The sequence below is a fragment of the Rhinolophus hipposideros genome, assembly GCF_964194185.1.
Source record: "Rhinolophus hipposideros genome assembly, chromosome: 18".
NCBI lineage: Eukaryota > Metazoa > Chordata > Mammalia > Chiroptera > Rhinolophidae > Rhinolophus > Rhinolophus hipposideros.
Window position 1 is genome coordinate 18230981 of NC_138064.1, and position 23451 is coordinate 18254431.

The following is a 23451-nucleotide window of genomic DNA, read 5'->3' on the forward strand; positions in this document are numbered from 1 at the left end:
ATTTTTAACCTTTTTAAACCGCAATTTCTTTTGCACCAATCTAATAATATACTTTATTGAGCTATTTCAGGCATAAGAACGAACCAAAGTATGAATGTTTTGCATGAAATAGTGGCTTAATAAATAGTTATTCTCACTTTTTCTCCCTCAATACCAAAATAATATAGGATATCTTTTCATAAGACACCTACATTTTCACAAAGAAAGTACAGCAGCCTCAAGGAGAATTCCTTTATATATAGTAAACTCCTGAAAACTCTGTTTAAGAACAAAAACAAATGTATAATAATGTCACAATTTAATTATCTCAAAGCCGTACTGAAAATTATAAATGAAAGCAACTGAGAGAATGAGGATATTTTGGCTTTTCTTTTGCTAGCTGGATCCTCGTGACTACTTATTAGGTGTATTAATTGCTTAAAAATAAATTCTAAATTTCCAGAAACAAGTTGAACTCCTGAAGTTTACAATTTTTCTTAGCCTACTCAGCATTACCTTCAAAGAGAATTGATAGATGGGGTTGATTTTTCTGAGGTCATTAACAACAAAATAAAGAAGAGATGCTCTTGCTGCCACTGGTCTGTAACATTCTCGGGCTTCATTGATTTTCTTTTCATTTTCTTTAGCTTCAATTACCTATGGTGGGATCAAACAACATAAGTAACTTACTGCTCATATTCTCTCTACTTAGCCAAGTGATGGAAGGGACATAACTGAAATGAGAAATTATTAGTAGTAAAATAGACACCATATGGCATCTATGTGCTTGAGCTGTTCTAAAATTACTAAATTCATATTTAAAACAATTTTAATTTTATATTTTTTATGAATACTAAGCTATTGTAAATAATAACAATTTAAAATGATTTATTTCATAAGCTGAGTTTTCAGTGAGAATGGCTGTAACGCTAGCCGTTTTATGGTTACAGATTAAACAAACCTGATTGTTTTTGGTTTCTACAGAATTTGTTCTGAGTAATGTCACCTTCCTGCCTCCCCTCTCTCTTTCAGGGGTTAATAACCCAGCTAGATCACTTCCCAGGGATAGCTCTTAAAAGTCTGCTGGGTCAATTCAATGCCAATAGCTTTATTAGTCAACAAGGTATATAAAAGCAGCCAAGGTCAATAATATATGCAAAAGCCATGCTTATTATAAAGCCTTTAGATGAAGACTCTCATGACTGGCGTATTTTGACTTTGTACCGGATCATTCATATGTTCCCATATTTCCTTAGTTTATCATTATGTATTAGCCTCTGGGTACATTCAGAGAGATACTTTGAAAAAAAACAAACACCACTATCAACCAACATACTCAGTTTTATTCAAGGCTCCAATATCTATTTCTTTTTATCTAGGACTACTGTTGGTCCTATAGCTTTATAAGACACAGTATGTTTCCAATCTTTTTTTATAGACTTGATCCATCATATTTGTGTATAAAAGGAAATAAAGAAAATGTAGAGCAGAGAAGGAAGTCCCTATATGGCAATATATTAAGAAGATAGGAAGAGACATTATAAGAAACAATTAGTTAATTTGAAAGCTAAGACTTAATTTACTTAATTACTCTAATCTTTACCATCTCAGGAGCCACCTAGAATTTCTTTTAAGTGAAAAGGAGAGAGTAATTTGGGAATTCCATTTCCTTGCTTAAGTTAAGACAAATACACTGGATGTGTGGTGACACAGCCTCCGCTGGGTAATTAATAGATTACTTAGTAATGAGGATATTCCAGAAAGCAAGTAAGGCTTCCTCTCCTTTTGGAACAATGGATTTTAAGGTTTAATGGCCACTTGTGAAAGTCCAAAGAGCACACCATGCATAAGGTATATTGGGGGAAATGTTCAGCAAGAAGTCTACTCAACGAACTCATGGCTTTTAGGAAATGTCATTTTCCCAAGATGAAGAATGCATTTGAGCATAGCAGGACTGCATCCCTTGCTCAGTCTTCTAACACGGAAGGGCAGTACACAAAACTTCAGCTCAAAGTATTTCTCTACAATGTCCAACAGACTAGGAAACCTGTAATGAGACTACATGATGTCAGTTTGCCAGAGCTAGTTGCTAAGCCTGTTTACATTTTAGACCATAGAAGCCAGCCAGCCCCAGTTTCCTTCAAATTTGATCACGCAGAAAAAATAATCGCCTGACAGAGTCCTATTTGAATGACTAGATCTTTGCCGAATTAGGAGAAGCACAAGTTCAGCCACTTCTATCTCCATTCAGAACCCCACACTGTCCAATTTTTAAGGGCAGTGTATTAGGAGGCCTCAATTCCACAGTAAGTTAGTCCTCTCAGAAATTACCAGATTTGAGTACATGTTCATCCAAGCATGTCACAAAAACAGAGCATTAAAACAAACCTCCTGGTATCCTTGTCTTTTCCTACCTTATGTTCTATCTCTGCGGCGGTCGTCTTTGTCATCTCTAGTCTCTCCACCAGTTTGGTGTCATCTAGAAAGCTCCCCTCTGCTGCAGCAAGACGTAGGAGGAGGTCATCCTCCAGACACTTCAGCTCTATCTTGAAGTCATTTTGGTGCTTTGTCAAAACCAACTAACACAAACCAAAACAGTTTGATAAATGGCAGTTAAATTCATGCTTTTAAGCAGAGTTTCCTTCATTGTCAATTTCATGGAATATAGATGATTCCACATATATATAATATATATATATATGATATATATGTCTCTTTCTATATAATATATATATATACATTATATATATATACGTACAATATACCAGAGGGTGCCAAAAAATGTACACATTTTAAGAGATGCTATCTATGTATTACTTTTCGAAGTTTAATTGAATTAATGTGTACCAGTAGTACGACGTTCGCTCAAAAGATGGTGTTAATCAAACAAATACCAGCGCCATTCATTGTATTATAATTTTAACACAGATTTTTCCTTTCTTAAAATGTGTGCACATTTTTTGGCACCCTCTGTATATATAATAAACCACATTTAACATTAAAACTGTACTAATCATAATTTTTAAGAATTCTTTAAAAAATTCAGAAGGCATGTTAAGATCTGTTTGCACTCCAGAGTCCAGAGTGTGAACATTTATCGTAATCATTTAACATAACAAACCAATAGGAAGAATCTGTTTTATAGGAAGAAACTTCTGGTTTCTTCTTTGAATCTAAAGAGTTTGAAGTCATCATTTCCATCCTTACAACAGGAAAAAAGCTAATCAACAACTTTTCTTAGGTCTATCAGAGAACTGACGTCACAAGGCAAACTGCCACCAGGAAAACTGGAGAGATAGGTGAATACGGACAAGCCAGCTTATTGGGAGCATTTAAGTAGTAACTGTCTAATTGCTAGAGGCAGACTTTGAGAGTTATGAACTCCTGCGGGGCCAGTCTTAGGGAGCCTCCCATATTTTTGTCAGTTGACTCTAGGAAACTCACCCGGTTCTCATAGTGAAAATCAGAAAAAAAATTATTCCTGCTTTGGGCAGGGGAAAAGGAAAAAACAACAATTTGGAAATATGTCCAGAGGAAAGCAACCTTTTAAAATATATCAAGAGCTTTCTGTTCTCTTAACAAAATCCTGCCTTCCAGGGAAATTACTTTACCAGAGCCTTACCTGATCTAGGGGGAAAGATGATTCAAAAACTCAGCCTCCTCTAGACTTCCTTTCTCACATAGGAGATAGAAATAAGTGATTAAAAAACTGTTCTGAAGGTCAAAGGCCAATGACTAAGCCTACTAGAAAACCCTGAGATTTAATCATAAGATTATAGAATGCTTCCCATCCACAATACCTTATTACCATATCACCAGATTCCAGTATAGTAACAGTGCATTACAACTGAGAGAGCTGCAAGACACAGACTCCATTTAAGGGGGAGTTTCTAGGGAAATCCAAAGACACAGGGGAGACACAAACAAGAATATCACAGGAAATTGAAACCTATGACATCAACAGCAATAACAAACATTACACACAGGTTGGCTCCTAGCCCAATAAACATAAAACCTCACATGGAAGCTCTATTTACCTCAGTTCAAATTATTCGATACAACATGTCTGGCTTTCGCTGAAAAGCAAAAAACACAACATGAAGAAATAAAGCAAGCCTCAGAACCAGACTCAGGTATGGCAGAGATTTTGGAACTATCAGACTGGGAATTAAAAATAACTATGCTTAATATGCTAAGGGCTGTAATGGAAAAAGTGGACAACATGGAAGACAACGTAGGCAATATAAGTAGAGAGATGGAAACTCTAAGAAAGAATCAAAAGGAAATGCTAGAAATAAAAAACACTGTAACAGAAATGAGGACTGCAAAATATATGTGTCAACAGAAACTTCTCAAACTAAAAAGCAAAGAGACAAAAGAATTGGGGGAAAAAAAGGAAAAGAACATCCAAGAACTGTAGGGCAATTAGAAAAACTATAACATACTCAAATGGGAATACCTGAAAGAGAAGTAAAAGAAAAAGGAGCAGAAAAAATACTGAAGGTAATAATGGCTAAAAATTGTTCAAAATTAATGACACTCACCAAACCACAGATTCAGGAAGCTCACAGCGTACTGAGCAGGATAAATAACAACAAATCTACACCTAGGCACACCATATATAAACTGAAGAAAATCAAATCAAAGCAAAAATCTTGAAAGAAGCCACAGGAAAAAATAACCAAAACACCTCATCTATGGAAGAAAAAGGATAAGAATTATCTGGACGTTCTCTTGAGAAATAATGTAAGCAAGGAAAGAGTAAAATATGTGAAATACTGAAGGAAAAAACTCCACCAACCTAGAATTTTGTATCCTGACAAATTATTCTTCAAGCCTGAAGGAGAAATATAGACTTTTTCAGATAAAAACTAAGGGATTTGTCACTGGTAGCTCTGTCTTACAACAAATGGTTAGGAGAAGGAAAATGATATAGGTTAGAAACTTGGATATACATATGTAAAAAAAGGAAGAAGGTCAGAAAGGAATAAATGAAGGTAAAAAAAAAAATTTTACTCTTAATTGAGATACTTGTACAAAATAATAAAGGCAACAATGTATTCAGTGATTATAACTTACAACTAAGTGAAATGAATGACAATAAAGTTATAAGGGATGGGAGGGAGTAAATGAGAATATTCTGTTAAAAGAACTACCTATGAGGCAGTATATAATAGTATTCCTTAAAAGTGGCCTTAGATTAGTTGAAATGTATACAGCAAATGTTAAGGAAACCACTACAAATTTTTTTAAAGAAGTATAATATATATGCTAAGAGAGGACAGGTACTAGAATCATATAAAATGATCAATTAAAACCAGAGAAGGCAGAAAGGAAAAGCCAAAAAAGGAGTGGAGGGCAGGAACAAGTGTAGTAAATAAAAAACAATGACAAATATGGTAGCTATTAACCCAATTATATCAATAATCTCTTTGAATGTGGATTGTCTAAACATATTAATTAAAAGACAGAGACTGAACAGTGGATAAAAAAACAAGAACCAACTATCTGTTATTTACAAGAAAATCCATTTTAAATCTATAGACAGATTAAAGGTAGAAAGATGGAGAAAGATATACCACACTAACGCAAATCAAAAGAATGCTGCAGTGGCTATATTACTTTCAAATAAAGTAGACATCAGAACAGGGAAAATTACTGGGAGCAAAGAGGGGCTTTACATAATGATAAAGGGATTAATTCTCCAAGAAAATGTAACAATCCTTAATGTGTATGTGCCTAACAGAAGAGTGTCAAAATACATGAGGCAGAAACTGATAGAAATGCAAGAAGTAGACAAATCTGCTATTATTGCTGGAGAATTCAAAACTCCTATATCCATAATTAATAGATCTACCAGGCAGAAAATCAGTAATGATATAGCTAAACCAAACAGCACCATCAATAATTGAATGTTATTGACATTTATAGAATACTTCATCTAATAACAGCAGAATATATATTTTTTCAAGCTCACATGGAATGTTCACAATATAGACCAACTTCTGGGACATAAAACACACCTTAAAAAGTTTAAAAGTACAGAAATACAAAGTATGCTTTCGGACCAAAGTGGAATTAAATAAGGAATAACAGAAAGTAAGCTGAAAAAAAAATCCCAAAATAGTTGGAGATGAAACAAGAGGCTTCTAACTAACACTTGGGTCAAAGAGCAAGTCTCATGAGAAATGAAAAATATGAAATAAATAAAAATGAAAATATAACTTATCAAAATTGTGAGATGCAGCAAAAACAGTGGTTAGAGAAAAATTTGCAGTATTACATACATGCATCAGAAAAGGGGAAAGATCTAAAATTTCTAAGCTTTCATCTTAAGAAATTACTAAAAGAAGAGCAATATAAACTTAAAGCAAACAGATGAAAATAAACTATAAAAATTAGAGCTGAAATCAATAAAATTTAAAACAGGACACCAATGAAAAAAATTCAACAAACCAAAAGTTGGTTCTTTATAGGATCAATAAAATTTATGAATCTTTAGCCAGGCTAACCAAGATAAAAGGAGAGAAGGCACAAACTACTATGTCAGAAATAAAAGAGGGACCATTACTACTGATTCTATGGGCATTAAAGGATAATAAAAGAATATTATGAATAATTTTATGCCCACAAATTTGACTACTCAAACAAGGAAAAACAGATAATCTGAACAGTGCCGTACCCATTTTAAAACTTGAATGGACAATAATCTTCCAAAAAGAACACACCTGGCCCAGGTAATTTCACTGATGAGTTCTACCAAAGATTTATGGATGATAACAATTCCCTACAATTCTTCCAGAAAAAAGGAGCAAAGGGAATATTTCCTAACTCATTCTAGGAGGTCAGCATGATCCTAATACCAAAACCAGATAAAGCCATTTCAAGAAAGAAAAACTAAATACCAATATTTCTCATGAGCATAGATGTAAAAATCCTCCACAAAATATTAGCAAATCAAATCAACAATGTGTGAAAATATATACCATACCAAGTAGGATTTATTCCAGGTATGCAAGGTTGGTTCAACATTCAAAAGTCAAATAATGTCATCCACTGCATCAACAGGCTAAAGAAGAAAAATTATAATATACCAATAGATACAGAAATTTGACAAAATGCAACACTCATTCATGATAAAAACTCTCAGTGAGGTAACAGAGAGCTTCTTCAACTTGATAAAGAACATCTGAAAATGAAGCCTATAGCTAGCATTATACTTAATGGTGAGAAACTAGATGCTTTCTCTTCCATATCAGAAATAAAGCAGAAATATCTCATTTCACCACTTCTACTAAACATTTTACTAGAAGTCCTAACTAATGTAATAAGACACAAAAAATAAATAAAAGGTGTACAGAATGGGACGGAAGAAATAAACAGTCTTTGTTCACACGTGATATGCTTGTCTTTGTAGAAATTCCCAAAGAATCAATGTAAGAACTCCAAACTAATCAGAAATTATAACAAGGCTACAAGATACAAGATTAATATACAAAAATCAATTGCTTTTCTATGTACCAGCAATTATCAATTGAAATTTCAAATTTAAAACATAGTACCATTTACATTAGCACCAAAAATTGAATTATACTTCAGTATAAATCTAAGAAATTATGTTCATGATTTATACGAAGAACTCTGATATTCTGATGAAACAAATCAAAGATCTGAAAAAACAGAGAGATGTTCCATATGCATGATAGGAAAACTCAATACTGTTAAGATATTATGTCTTCTTGTCTGGTATTCAACACAATAGCAATCAAAATCCCAGTACATTATTTTGTGGATATTGACAAACTGATTCTAGAATTCACATGGAAAGATATTAAGATCTAGAAGACCTAACAGTATACAGGAGAACAAAGTCAGAGGACTGACATTACCCTTGCTATAAAGCTACACTAATCTAGAAAGTATGGTATTAATAAAAGAAGACAAATAAATTTACAGAAATATAGTCAATTGATCTTTAACAAGGAACAAAAGCAATTCAAAGGAGAAAGGGATAGTCTTTTCAACAAATGGTGTTAAGACAACTGGACATCAAGTTGGATCTGTACCTCACACTATGTACAAAAGTTAACTCAAAATGGATCACAGACTTAATTTAAGAGGTAAAACTATAAAATTTCTAGAAGAAAACATAGGAGCAAATCTTCTATGGAGATAAAATGATGACAGGAGGCAAAATGTTGATAATTATTGAAGCTGGACAATGATCATACGGGGATTTGTAACTATATTCTTTACTATCATGTTAGAAAATGTTCATTATCAAAATTGAAATCACAGGGCCAGCCCGGTGGCTCAGGCAATTGGAGCTCCGTGCTCCTAACTCCGAAGGTTGCCAGTTCGATTCCCACATGGGCCAGTGGGCTCTCAACCACAAGGTTGCCAGTTCAATTCCTCGACTCCCGCAAGGGATGGTGCAACTAACAACAGCAACTGGACCTGGAGCTGAGCTGCACCCCCACAACTAAGATTGAAAGGACAACTTGACTTGGAAAAAAGCCCTGGAAATACACACTGTTCCCCAATAAAGTCCTGTTCCTCTTCCCCAATAAAATGTTTTAAAAAAAAAGTGAAATCACAAAAAATAACCAAGCTATCAATACTTTTGGCTAATGCTGATGCTGAAGCTACTGTTCCTGGAACCACCATCTGAAAACCATTAGTTTCTACCAGGAAGGGCAAATTTTCCATAAAGGGCCAGATAGTAACCATTTCTGGCTTTGTAGGCCACAAAGTCTCTGTTGCAAATACTCAACTCTGCCACTGCCTTCTTCCTATGTTTTCAGTCTTACTCTGTTGTTTTCTGTGTTCAGCATTGAATTTAATTATTTTCAGTAGTTTTTCTTAATCAATGGACTTAAAGCCATAAATTTTCCTTTACGGGATAGTCATAACCAGTTACAACCCCTTAATTTTCCCAGTCGTACTCCATTACTCTTTCTCGTTCTTCTGCCCTGGCTGAATTGGTTATGATGATCTAACCCACAAAGCAATGCACCTGCAGAAACACATACCTGGTTCCCCTGACTGTTGTGCCCCTTTGCTTGTCTTAGTCACACGCATCAAACTCGATCTACAGCCAGCGTACCTCCTACCTGAGGCACAACCCTAGCTACCTCCTATGTCAGGAGTACCTTCGAATTGTTTATTCAAATACATCCTCATTTTTCTCATTAGCTTGTAAGATCCTGGAAGGCAGGAATCCCGTCTTATACTCGTGTGTCTGGTACTATAATTTATGTAAAGCAGGTACTAAATAAGTGTTGGTGGATGACTTCATAAGTTTTACCTTGAGTTTCTCCAAATCTGGCCTTTCAATACTGACCACCTCTGCCAGCAGCTGGGCTTCTAGACCATCTTCTGTGACTGTGAAATTGAGGAGGGTTGTCTGAGCTTGTAATTCTGGCTTATAGTGAGGATTTGCCAGTTTTGTGTGAAGGATAAGACGAAAATTCTTGTTAAATTCACATTCTTTATCTCCAATCCTGATATACCTAAAAGGGACATAACACAGACATTCAGGAACTTCCCCTGAACCATAACTGATATTAAGGTGTCATTTCATTCCTGTATTCTGATAATATATCTAGGCTGTAAGACCAGGTGATTCAAGATTTTTCAGCTACTCTCGGTTTCCCTAAAGTACAGGAAGAACAGGAATTATCCACTAACCCTCCACATGATTAAGTTTCCTCCTATGTAAAATGGTGATAATAGCAGTACTCAACTCATAGTGTCACTATAACACTTATTATAAACACAATGAATCATATAAAGCTCCTAAAACAACAAATGTTAGCTTCTATTATACTTTCTGTGATCAACTTTCTATTAAACATTGTTATTCTTTAAGGATAAAATGAGTATGTATGTGTTTGCATGTATTTGTGTACAGGTGTATGTATATTTTAAAAAATATATATATATATATTAAAAATGCACACATACTTAACATTACTTTCCAATGCTTCTGGCACTGGCTCAAAAGCAACGTTTAAGAATCCTCCTTGGGGAATGCATGGATCATATTCGTCCTAGTTCCATCTCCCACAGGGGTGGGCTCTCAGCAACCATGTTTCTATTTTGTATCCCTGTTCAGCTGGCCACAGGGACCAGAAGTGGGCACTTCGTCCAAGCTGTTCCAATCAGAACACCCTTTTCTGGTATTTGGGATTGGGGCAGAGAGAAGGGAAAGTTGGAACTGGAACCTGAAAACTTGTGTTGAAATCACTCTGTCCTCCTGGTGAAACAAGCAGCAGAGAAAGGCACTCCTGGTTTCCCAAGGAAGAATAATTAAACCAATATTCAAAAGCAATGCACAGGGAGCATGTCTTGGGCTTTATAGACTTCCAGGTCCCATCTTCTTTGAAGCCTGCCTGCATTTTTGCCTCCATTACTATAACACCCTACAGCCATGCAACATGGTCTCCATGCTATTTGAGCTACATGGAGGGGGTTGCTGTAATCGCAAGTAAAGCTCTGAATGAATGCAGCCTCTCCGAGGAGATGGCCTGACCTTTTCTCTGTCTCAGATGCTGAGGTCTAACTTCTAAGGACTTTATCAGCTGGGCTCCAATGCCCTCTCGGGTCTTCTGGATGGCCTTGGAAGTGCGGACCGGAGTTCAGGTGTACAGGAGGAGAGACAGGTCAAGTGTCCTGCTGTCTGCCAGGAACCTGCTATGAGGACCTACCTAGTAAAGGGGAGTTTTTAAATTCATGCATCAGACAGAAACCACGAATACTGGAACTTCTCAAACTCTTCCGTCAACATGGCCTGAATGGTGTAGGAGTGCAAATTCATACAAGAAGCCTAGAGGTGTGGTGGAAGCAAGGAATGGCTTCTCAGTCTCCTATTTTACCTTAAATACTTACAAAAATTCTGGATTCTTCCCTATTCAGTATAAAGTCTTTTAATTATAGAGGCATCACCATAATGATGATAAAATGTTATCCAAAGTCCATTTTATTTTTATTTTAAATATTTTATATAACCATGAAAAAAGAATACTACTTATCTCATTGACTTACAGGTGAGATGTTTAGTTTACTAATTTTATCAATTTTGGAAAATTGGGTAGATTAAAAAAAGACATTATTTAGTAAGTTCAGCATTCAGGCAATGTTCCTTTTTATTAAAATGTCACAAGGCTTGCAACAATTTTTTTTTTTAACTTGAGGATACCCAGAATGCCATATGTGGCAATATTTTAGGTTCCTGTTGGTGGATGTTTTATAATTGTGTTTTGCCTTGAGATTACGTCTCTTGTGTCATATGGTGAGGAAAGGGCCTCTGAGCCACTGGCCACTTTATTGGACTGGAGAGATTTTTATGAAACAATTTGTTATATTGTGTAAATAGTGTTAAAAAATCATAATTTTCTTAAATCACTAAAGCTTTAATCACTAAATCAAATCACTCAATCATTGAAGATTTAATCACTAAGATTAGAGCTAAGAATCTCTAAAGATTAAAGAGATTCATGACCTATTGTCTTCATCCAGTTCTCAAATTTTGATCCCTTTGTAGGGATCTTATATTTGCAACAAAAGCTTTCACAAGCTTGAAAAAGATCTGCCAAACAAGCTACCATGGGAGATACTCTTTACTAAATTAAGTGGTGAACCCACTCACGTTATTTAGTTTTGGTTGGTGTTTACTTTGTCAGGACTTCCTGTTTAATTTTTTTTCCAGAAGGGAAAAAAAGCAATTCAGGTCGCAACCCTCTTCTAAGCCAGTATATATCTGTATAACACATACTTCCCTTTAAAAAAAAAGTAAAATTATGAGTATTCACATCACCACTAAAGAAAAACACAGAATATCAAGAGACAGGCCAATTGTTGTAAGTGAACCAGGCAGTGGTTGCTAGTGTATTCGGGGCCACAGTAGCCCTAAGGCCTTATTTCACAGGTTAAGGATCTGCCGCTACCTGTTCACACATTTGCATATATTTTCCAGTTGATATCGTGTTCATTAAATGATCATGTATCCTACAGAAAATTTCTTCAGTTATTTGTTTTTATCATGAAACACGTTGCAACCAACATGCATTCACTCAACAAGCACTTACTGAACACCTACACGGTGCCAGGCTGTCAGAGAGTCTTGTAGTCACTTGGCATATAACCATTACCAAGACAAGCATGGCTTGCCACAAACAACCACAATCACTTACTGTCTCATAATAGGCATTATAGGTATACAATTTTACATACTGATCCGTTCATTCTTTTATTTATTTGGTCAATAAATAAATATATATTAAGTGCCTACAATGTGACAGGCATATAATGATCAACAGTCTGCCCAGTTAAAAGATAAGCAAAGGATCTGAATAGACATTTCTCCAAAGAAGATATACAAATGGCCAATAAGCATCTGAAAACATGCTCAATGTCATGAGTCATCAAGTAAATGCAAATCAAAGCCACAGTGAGGGGCCACTTCATACCTACTAGATCGCTATAAAAACACACACACACAAGAAAAATCAAACCAAAATACAAAAAAACACAGACAATAAGTGTTGGTGAGGATGGAATTAACTTAGAACTCTCATACACTGCTAGTGAGAATGTAAAATGGTGCAACCACTTTGGAAAATAGTTTCGTAGTTTCTCATAATCTTAAACATAAAGTTACCATTTAACCCAGAAAATTTACTTTTAGGTACATACCCAAAAGAATGGAAAACATATGTCCACATAGAATTTGTACACAAATGTTCATAGCAGCATTATTCATACCGTGTTTTCCCGAACATAAGACCTAGCCAGACAATCAGCTCTAACGCGTCTTTTGGAGCAAAAATAAAATAAGACCGGGTCTTATATTAATTTTTGCTCCAAAATAAGCATTAGAGTTGATTGTCCGTCTAGGTCTTATTTTGGGGGAAACATAGTAATAGCGAAAAGGCAGAAACAACCCAAATGTCTGTAAACTCATGAATGGATAAACAAACTGGTATATCCAACAATGGAATATCATTCAACTACAACAATGGAATATTATTTTTATTATTATAAAAGAGAGTAGTATACCTGCTACATGGATGAACCTTGAAAACATTATGCCAAGTGAAAGAAGCCAATCACAGAAGACCACATATTGTATGATTCTATTTATAGGAAATGTCCAGAATAGGCAAATCAATAGAGACAGAAAGTAGATTAGTGTCTGCTTAAGAGTTTCAGTTCTAAAAATGATTGTGGTAATGGCTGTCCAATGTTGTGAATATACTAAAAACCATAGAATTGTTTACTTTAAATGATTAAATTGAATGTATGTGAATTATACCTCAGTAATGATATTACCAAAAAAGAAAAAAGAGAACAATCTATTGGGTGGTCAATCAATAACATTTGGACTTTTATCAATCGGTAAGGTATAATAATTAACCAAGCTAACTGTAGTTTCTCAGGGGTTCATGCTTGACTTTTGAGCATAATGAGGTTTTTCACAGGATGGTCTTATTTGATAAGAACACATTTCTTAGTTAACCTTCTTTTTAACTGAAGTGTTTCCAAAATTGATCTCACAAGTAAGCTTTGAGAAAATCTTCCTTTGCTAGAATTATTCACTGTATTACTGTTAGTCTAGATGTCAAAATTTGCATGATTGGCTTTTAAAGGAAGTTTCAAGAGTGAAGATTTTGTGTAATTGCTACCTGGGGTTCCCACACATAAAAGATACCAAAGTTTATACTCATTTACATCTCCACAATAATAAAACCCATACTCTAAATCAACCTCTGTAAATGTCTTGTGACTTTCTGATTACTGCTCCGTCTGAGTTTGAATTCATTCCTCCCTTGGCAGTGTCTCAGAGAAATGTCAGGTGTGTCACAACCTTCCATGATTTCAGGTTGAATTTTCCCTCATCTGCTTATGAATTTTCACTGGGTTTGAGTTCATAAACTTCCTGTTTTAACCAAGAACTCATATCCCCAGATGAAAAGAGAATTTAAACATTTTTACACTTTAAATATTTAAACTTAAATGAAGAACACTGAATAAATCCAGTCTAAAATTTCATAATTGTTGTCTAATGGGACAACTTATTGTGGCAGGATTAGAGACTGCAGTAAGAAGTCAGACTAATTTTGAGGTTCGTGTGGAGTGTGTGTATGTGTGTGTGTCTGTGTGTGTGTGTGTGTGTGTGTGTGTCTGTGTGTGTGTGTGAATCAGAACAACCCCCCAGCAGGAGCATTAACATTTTTGAAAGTCACAGGTGTTCAGGCCTTGGGGAGAAATCCTTCTTGAGCAGGGGTTGAATAACTGTTTCTGTAAAGAGCCAGAGAGCAAATATTTTTGGCTTTGAGAGCAACATACATCCCTGCCATATGTTCTTTTTTGTTATTGAAATGCTTTAAAACCAGATTTAGCTCTTCAGAAATTATATTAATGTCTAATCACTATGTTGTAGACCTAAAAGTAATATAATATTGTATGTCAATGGTAATTGAAAATTTTTTTAAAAATTTAAAAAAGGAAATCAAAGAAAACAATAAAAACCATTTTTAGCTCCCAGGCCTTCTCAGGACAGGCTGTTTGCTGATTGCCACTCTAGAGGACCACAGCAGTTGATGGTGTCAGTGTCATCTCCTCTCAGAGCAATGCAGCTAATCTCACTGGATTTCCCAGTAACACCAAGCCACGATTTTTCCAATCAGCCACTACACACAACTGTGCTCCGCCTCCCTAGCCTTTCAAGAAAAAAAGTGTGGGACTGGACAACATGGATCATGAAGTTCTGACAGTTTTGCTTCCGGGTGCAGGTGACAATAGCTTTTAATTGGTTAAATATGCATTTAACCAAATATCTCAGTGACAGCGACTCTCCATAAGATGGCTCCGAGGTGACTCTGGCTGCAAATCCCCCTTGCACATCTACCTATACCCTGAAACATTCACAGTTTGAGAACCAGAACTCTGTCTGCTGCAGGGACAGGTCTGACTTTCTCTGTGAAGAGACAGAATTAACCAATGGGGCACAGGGGACTCTGTTATGCTGATGGAAAAGAGAAGGATAACTGCCTATAAAATTGGTTTTACATTTTGCTCTGGAACATTATTTTATAAGTTTAGATTTCCCAGAGATAATCAATTATCCTCAATTGGGGTGTTTACGATCTATGAAAGGCAAAAACTACATAATGACCCAGTAGGTTTTATCATTGCTGCTAGGTTAATTTTTGGTGAATCTCCTACCTGGGAAAACTAAATGGACTGCTAATGCTCTCTAGTGATTTGAAGGATCAAAAAAACAACAACAAAAAAACACACACAACGGAGTTAACCAGAGGGGTGGGAAAAGCAAACAATCATTTTGTTGTTTCTGTGAAAGACACGAATCCAGAGGTCAACGCACTAGACCACAGCAGGTGTGAAGAGCAACATAAATTTCAGATGTGGGACTACTTTCTTAAAGGAGTAGTTCCTAATCCATTTTCTGGTCCCATGCTCCCCAGGAACAGCACACTGGCCAGTGACACTGCATCACAGTGAGAATCAGGGAGGTGGGCAGGAATCTCTGAAGCTGCAGTGGAGTTGCTTTCAGAGGGTTTTCATATGTCCCTCCGAAGGAGAGAACACCTCCTGCCCCCCCAGCTCTCATTGGCTGAGAATTGCTGGTTTGGAGGTGAGACACTAATCATATGAGCTCACAACTGAAATGTGTTCTCCCAATACCAACACCGTGGTTTAATTGCATAGGACATAGGGTGAGGCACAGACACTGTTTCACCTAGCAGAGTGGTAATATTAAACCAAGAAGAGCCCTTCGAGATCATTCAGCTGATCCCTTTTTATGGACCCAAAAAGTTTATGGCTTGTCCGAGGTCACAGAGCTTAGTGGCAGAGCGGGGACTAGAGCCTGAGTCTCTAGACTCCTGGTCTAAAGCTCATTTCACTGCATCAGATTGCAGGTTAATTTGGTCTGTCTGATGGGGACAGCTTGTAACCCCAACCTCTGTCAACTGGTCTGACCATTGATCACAAAAGGGTGCTGAGAGAATCTGATTGACTCAGTAACAATCTATGGCCACTACAGAAAAAATATAAAGACACAGCTCAGAGCACACACCCTGCTGATCTTTGATTAGGAATTTTCTTCCTGTTTAGGAAAGAGAAGAGCACTGGTTATCAAGGTGCTCAGCCCTAATCTAAGAATTATAATTTCTGGTAGATATTTTCATAAAATGAATTAATTAATTCATAACATTTTTAAAAAATAGATCATTTCATTTACAAAAAAGTTTTTCAACTTCTGGCTTTCAGGAAAAGAAAATATCTTTTAAGCCTGCCAAAATGCTCACTACTTAGCTGAATGAATTGTTGTATAATAAAGACGGTCATTTACAGATTAACTATAAATTCAGTTTTCCATATGTCAGGTTGGCATAAAAATCAGGTACACTGGGAATTTCAAAGTTCTTTCAAAAGTTTATTCAAAATCCAGCCAAACATTGTTCTGAGATGAAAATATTCCTAATTTCTTCAAGTCATGGAAGGTCATTATTGTTGAGGGAGATTCACATGGAAATTACATTACAAACACTTGCAAATGATTTCTTGGCTAATGTTCACAGCATTTCTCTGATAGACATGGGGAAACATTTCTCCCAGTTTTCAAATTTACCTGAAAGCCAGAATCTCTGTGAGTTAAGAGAGGCAGCATTGTCTCAGTAAAAGCTGCCTCAGTAGAGATGATTATCTGAAGTAGAGATTATCACCTGGTGGTCTTATTTCTAAGATGCATCTCTGGACACTAAGGAAATATCTTTTACTTTTGTTGGAACTGTTCTCAAGATTTAGTGTCGCTACTGGTGAAAATGCCATCAGTCTTGGATCATAAAATCCTAAATAAATTTCTCTAGTGATCAGATGTTCTGAGTACCCGCACAAACACCATCATTTTTTATTGCCACCTAAAACCAAACTTGGAAAAGCAGCATCTTCAATTTAGAATACGGACTTGCCTCTGTAGCAGATCGAAGTTTTTACTAGGAATAGCTGCAGTAGGAGTCTGTTTTTTAAAAAAGATTTGCAAAACCTTTTTCATAATGCTGTTTGGAGAGAAATTCCCTAAGATATTATGTTATTATACTGCAGGTTCTCACCCTACGATGGACCATTCAGAGAGCTAACAAGTTCTCCAATTATGAGGAATTCCATTCTCCAGGATTCATCGGAGATGATGTATCAGGGTAAAGAGATAGCAGGTGGGTTTTGAGATAAGTAAATAACATAGTCCCACTAGTTGAAAGAAAAACACTCAGGAGAAAGAAAAAAAACTTTTCAATGGACACCTAAAAGCCTTACTGCATGTCCTGCTGTTAAAATTAAAAGCTTCTAGATTAGACTTGTGAGCTCCAACAGCTCCAGCTGAGTGCCCCTGAAAGGATCAGGTAGCGGGAGGCAAGAGGGGAGGTGTTACTTAGCAACCTGGGCAGGAAGGATTGCTCGACTTGGTCCAACTCGGTTCCTCAAGAAAGGTTTCTGCTGAAAGCTGCACAGTTGGCAAGACTTTCAAGGTAAGGAAGGAAAGAAAGGTCCTGAATAGAAATGAGTTAATTGTCTTGCTGCTTCATGCAGTTAATATAACCAACACATACTTCAGAGATAAAAGCTAACTTCAATTAGAATTTTTAAAAAGATTAATACTTCAAGAGTCCAAGTACCACTGAACAGAAAAAAAAGCTAAAAAAGAAAATCATAGCAGATTATTTCCCTTTTGAGATATATAAGTAACACACACACACACACACACACACACACACACACACACACACGAGGTCTGCAATTAAATTTGTGAATGTATTGCAATGATGTTGCTAACCTTTTTTTGATATCAGAGGGATTATTCATTATGAATTTGTACCAACTGAACAAACAGTTGACCAAGTTTACTATTTGGAAGTGCTGAAAAGACTGTGTGAAAAAGTTGGATAACCTAAACGTTTTGCCAACAATTCATGGCTCTTGCATCACGACAATGTACCAGCTTACACGGCACTGTCTGTGAGGGAGTTTTTAGCCAGTAAACAAATAACTGTATTGGGACACCCTCCTTATTCACCTGATCTGGCCCCCAATGACTTCTTTCGTTATCCAAAGATAAAGCAGATATTGAAAGGAAGACATTTTGATGCCATTCATGACATCAAGAGTAAGAGGACGACAGCTCTGATGGCCATTCCAGAAAAAGAGTTCCAAAATTGCTTTGAAGGGTGGACTGGGCACTGGTGTCAGTGCATAGCTTCCCAAGGGGAGTACTTTGAAGGTGACCATAGTGATATTCAGCAGTGAGGTATGTAGCACTTTTTCTAGGATGAGTGCACAAACTTAATTGTCCGTGCGCACGCATGTGTGTACACACATGTAGCTAATATTTCTATTAGTTTTAAGTTACTTTCTAGGGAATGCTACTTAAATACTATTACTAAGAAACAATTATATAAAAGTAAATATAGAATAAAGTATAAAATGTCTTTTAAAATATTTATAATAGTTAAAGTATTTATTAAAATGTCTTAAAATATTTATATATTTGAAAATATTTTAAATGTCTTAAAAATATTTTAAAATATTTATATCAGAAACATATATGTAGTTTCCATTCAAACTACATCTTACAGTAAGGTTACTCCAGCTAAAATTAAAGTTAAAAAATTACTTCAGTGATGTCTGGAGGATTTGAAAGATTAAAGAGATATAGTTTTATGAAGATGCTTCACAGATCAGCAACTTCTCTAATATGTAAGCCAGTAAATTTGCTTTGGAAAAAGTACATGTTGATAAATCTTCCCAGATACGTTTTCTGTCGATTGATACCGTAAGATATATTTTACCTAAAATTAGGATTGTCTGGAGTTTGGTGAATTTAATTATTTGTAATTACCCAGCTGTTGTCAGCCTGTGGCCATTTTATGACAGCACCATCATCTATGTGGGTCAGATTCAACTGTATATCTTCTCAAACACAGATTTAATGTGCTATTGACGAAACCATTACTAGAACCAAATTAAAGTCTGGGCTGATGTATTAGTCCACAGGGAGCTGTCAGACATGAAAGGAGTAATTAGTATTCATTACTTCATACTCCACAACATTCCAATTATTAATGAACTTCAACTTTTGGACTATGCTTTATCTATTAGAGCATCTTCTCAGACATTTCATTATTAGGAAGAATACACTAATATTAGTTTTTAAAAAGCTCCCTCCCCCAAACAAACAGAAGTTAAGATAAACAAAAACACTAGTAATAGCCAGAACCTTTCTGGGGGATGTGACTTTCTCTCAGGAGTATGAAAGTGTTATCCAATTTGCACTTGAAGAATGTGATAAAGACATTCTAGCTGAATGCACCAGCTTTGCAATCCCTGTGAGTTGTTTTCCCCTACTTTTCTTGTTTTCAATGCTATTTTGTCTTAATAATGCCAAGGGAAACATTTGTAACCCCACATGTAATTGTATACAGAAAGAAATGCAAAGACAGAAGGGGATAGAAGAATTCAAGTAAAATGTCCATTGTTGGAGATCAGAACAGGAACACCTATTAGAAAATTTACAAACCTGTAGATTCGTTTGGGATGCGATAAAGGTACACTCAAATTTTTCTGTCTCTAAAAAAATAAAATAAAAAATTTCTGTTCCTGTTTCAACACTGCAAATGGGTACCTATTATTAAACAAAGCTTATATCATTTTCCTGTTAATTTCCTTTTCCATTGTTTCCTCCCAGTTTTTATTTGTTGCATTAAAAGAAAGAAAAATAATCCTTGTTTCTATCAATCTATTTTTATTTTTCCATATCCCCTGCTAATTTGCATATGGGTAAATAGTTTATAAAGTTTTTTTCTATCTCCCTGTTTTTGAAGAATTACATGAAGCAACAAGAAAGTATTTGCTTTGTTTAAACATACTTCTTGTCAGGTGAAAAGAATACAATCATTAAAATATTAAACTTTATTCCAAAGTACTTTTAAAGTTTTTATAAATAAAACTATTCTCAAAAGTGTGAGTGTCCTCAGTTTTTTTTCCATTCAAAAATAAGAGGTGGGGGAAAAATAGGAGGCAGGAATAGTTCCTCCTAGGAAGAAGTGGTTAACGGTATTAAATACAGAAATCTTCCGTATTACTATAGAAGACAGCAGAAGAGTGAGTCCTAACTTAGTTTTGTGAAAGATTCCACAATGCTTGTGCACTACTGGTAAGCATGTAAATTTGTACGAACACTTTGGAAAATAATTTGGTATTATCTTTTAAAGTTGATTGTGCACATACTCCATAATCTAACTATTCTACTCTGAAGAAATTCTTGCAGTGTGTGTACATCTGTAGATAGGTATATGAATATTCAGTATATTCATGTTCATAGGAACATGGCTTGTAATAGCAAAAACATTTGGAAATAACCTGAATGTCCTTCAATAAGAACATTAAATAGAGGAACAGACATACTATTGAACAGTACAGTGATAAAAACGAAAGAATAAGAGTGAAAAACAAGAATATAGGTAAGTCTTAGAAACATCATACTGAGTAAAAAATTCAAATCCCTTTAAAATATATTCACTAAGACGGCATTTTTATAAAGCCCTAAATAAAATAAAAATAAACAATACCTTGTTTTGGAAAATGCATATGTACATATGATGAAACTATTTTAAATAAAGTAATGAAGTGATAACAAAATTTGGAATATTGACTACCTTTGAGAGAGGAAGCAGAATGGGAAAGGAGAGGAGTACAAAGGTGGCTTAACAAATGTTGGGAATCTTTCAGTTCATAATTTGAATGATAGGTACATATCTAATTTATCATTATGCTTTGTCACTTCTATATATGCATATGTTTTATATGCATCAATATTAAATAATAATATTTTACAAACCCAAACCTTCAACACTTCTCTTAGGAGGCAATCTGAAACATAAAAGACGTGATTCATTCCCTCCCTTTTTCCTAATGTGCTTCCTGGCTCCATTCAAGGTTTGCTTACACATTCCATGTCCAAAAGACAGTCTTACTTCGGGAGCTCTGGCTTAGAATCCCATTCATGCTCCCAATCACGCACAGACTGTACCAGTCATTGGTTAAAGATTCAAAGAAAGTAATATATATTGAATACCTATATGTGCTATGCTCTTTTGTATTTTTTTCTCACCAGATAAGAAAACGTAAACATGGAAAACAGTCTAAACTACTTAGCCCATATCACCAAACTAGAGTGCAGTAGACTGAGATTGAACTAAGTTTCATCTTACTACTATTTCTACTTCAATGCTAGTCTCTAATAACAGTACACTAGTGCACAAGACCAATCTCAGTCTTAAAGTCTCTCTTGAAAATGAATGTGTAGCTTGTTCAAGACAGGGGGTTGAGCATTGCATTTAGCTGCCTTCCCATGCCAATCCTATGAAAATGATGGGAAGACACATATTCAAAGAAAGAATGAATTCAAAGTCATATTGGAAAACAAGAAAGTGTACAATGAATGACAGCAAAAACAATTTGAAGAACTAAAGAAAGTGATGAAAAACCTACATATATATAGCTGTGTGTGACAGCTAGTGGAAAAAATTAGTAAAAGTTAACAACAGACAATTCATGGAAGGCTAATGAACATATCCTTATTCACAATCAAAAAATATAAAATAAAGCAGCAATGTGGTAATGATTCTATTATTTAATGCTTCTATTGGCTCTTGCTCATGGTGCCATGTTTCCTTGTGTGTGTTGTGATTTTTTCTTTTTGCCTGTAAGCTCATGTATATTGGGATCTTTCACAATCCTGTAATGTCTGGATTTATGTACACTATTCCAGATAGAATTTTTGTTTGCTTCTGCCAAGGGCATTAGGGTATGACCAACCCAAAGCCACTTTAAATTAAGTTATTGGTTTGAGGTTTTTAGTGTATATGAGTAGTAAAAATCTGTCTTGAATATTCCTAAGAAGGATGGTTTCCGGTTGGGAATTCTCAGGGAATATTTCCCTACCCCTTCCCAATGAGAAGATAGAGAAAAGAAAGTTTCCTTTCTTTAGTGCTAATATTTTTGTTCATTTTAAACAAATTTACCCTTAAACAAAGGTGTGTGCCCTTGAAGCTATAATATTATCCAGGTATCTCTTAATAGACTTTACACCCTGAATAAACCCTAGGCTTGTTCCAAGCTCTCTCTCTGTATACCCATCAAAACAGAAACTCAAGGTCATCAGGTTTTAACCAGTATATCAGAAAGAAAACCAGTTTTGGTGTTCCTTGTCTCTCTAATTCCTGCTGTTTAGTCATACTTTTGTGTGTGTGTGTGTGTGTGTGACTAAAAGGTGACAGCTAAGTGACAAACGGTGTTTTTAATATTTTAACTAACATATTCAGTTATCTTTCAGTATTCACACATCTAACCTAACATAGTGCCAGAAGTAAAAGTCTATGTTTTATTGTTTTGTTTTTATTTTGATTAACCATCTTTCCAAAGGCATATAGTATATCTGATTCTTATCCACAGAAAACCTGTAATTCAATTAGGATATATAGGAATAAAAAATATTTAAGTACATTGTAAGAGAGACATATGAGGCAAAATAACATAATGATACAATATGGAATATAGTATGTGTGGGAGACATTAATTGTGGAAAATTTAAATTCCCATTTAACTGATTAAATAGCAGTTGCATTTAAGTGAATTTTGGACTTGTAGAAAGAAAAGTATAACAGCACATCATGGGACAGGTGATTACCTACGTGAAGTAATGAAAAATGAGGTTGGTGAAACGATATCCAGAAGTAGCAAACAGATAAAGCATTTTGTAGGCTGAATAGAAGAGCTTCAATTCAATTCAACGCACTATGCATTCGAGATTTTTAATGGTTCTTGAACAGGGAAGTTAAGATAGAAGCAATATTAGAAAAAAGATTATTTTAACCACTCTCTGGGTTGGAGAGGAGTGAGCAGAGAAAGCATGCAAAGATATTATTTCAGTCAGCATAAAGAAATGAAAGGCCTGAGCTATACCATAAGGTATAGATATGAAAACGAGACATAGATTCCAAAACGTTGGTGGGAAAATAAACAAGGTTTAGGGGGAAAAATGGAATGAAAAGGTAAGAGTTAGCTTAGCAAAGTAGCATTCATAAGATTTCTACTGAAACATGGTAATGCCAATTTATTTGGAAAAGCTGGTTAAGAAATTAGGTTTCCACATATTAAACTTCATGTAGTCATAGGGCATCCAAGAACATTAACTAAGCTCATTCAGCAGCCATTTTTCCCATCTGTCGAGTCAGGGCACCCTCTGTTCTTCTGACTGTATAGCATCTCTGTTGGTAATCACACCTACCATGATGGCTTAATTACGTCCCTATGTAGATGTTTCCCAATCTACATGTTCAGCCAAGGTCTCCTTATTAAGCTCCTTACTTCCATGTCCCAAGGCTCCTCAGA

General features: G+C 35.4%; 1 protein-coding gene across 1 annotated transcript in view; it reads right to left on the reverse strand.

Annotated features, from left to right (window-relative positions):
- Positions 1–23451, reverse strand: part of DNAH11 (dynein axonemal heavy chain 11) — a 287853-nt gene that overhangs the window by 50215 nt on the left and 214187 nt on the right. The window contains exons 65-67 of the mRNA XM_081079668.1: positions 9287–9491; positions 2394–2558; positions 496–636 (exon numbers count right to left, since the gene is read on the reverse strand). Of these exons, the coding sequence (XP_080935794.1) occupies positions 496–636; positions 2394–2558; positions 9287–9491 (511 nt within the window). The remainder of the gene's footprint in view (positions 1–495; positions 637–2393; positions 2559–9286; positions 9492–23451) is intronic.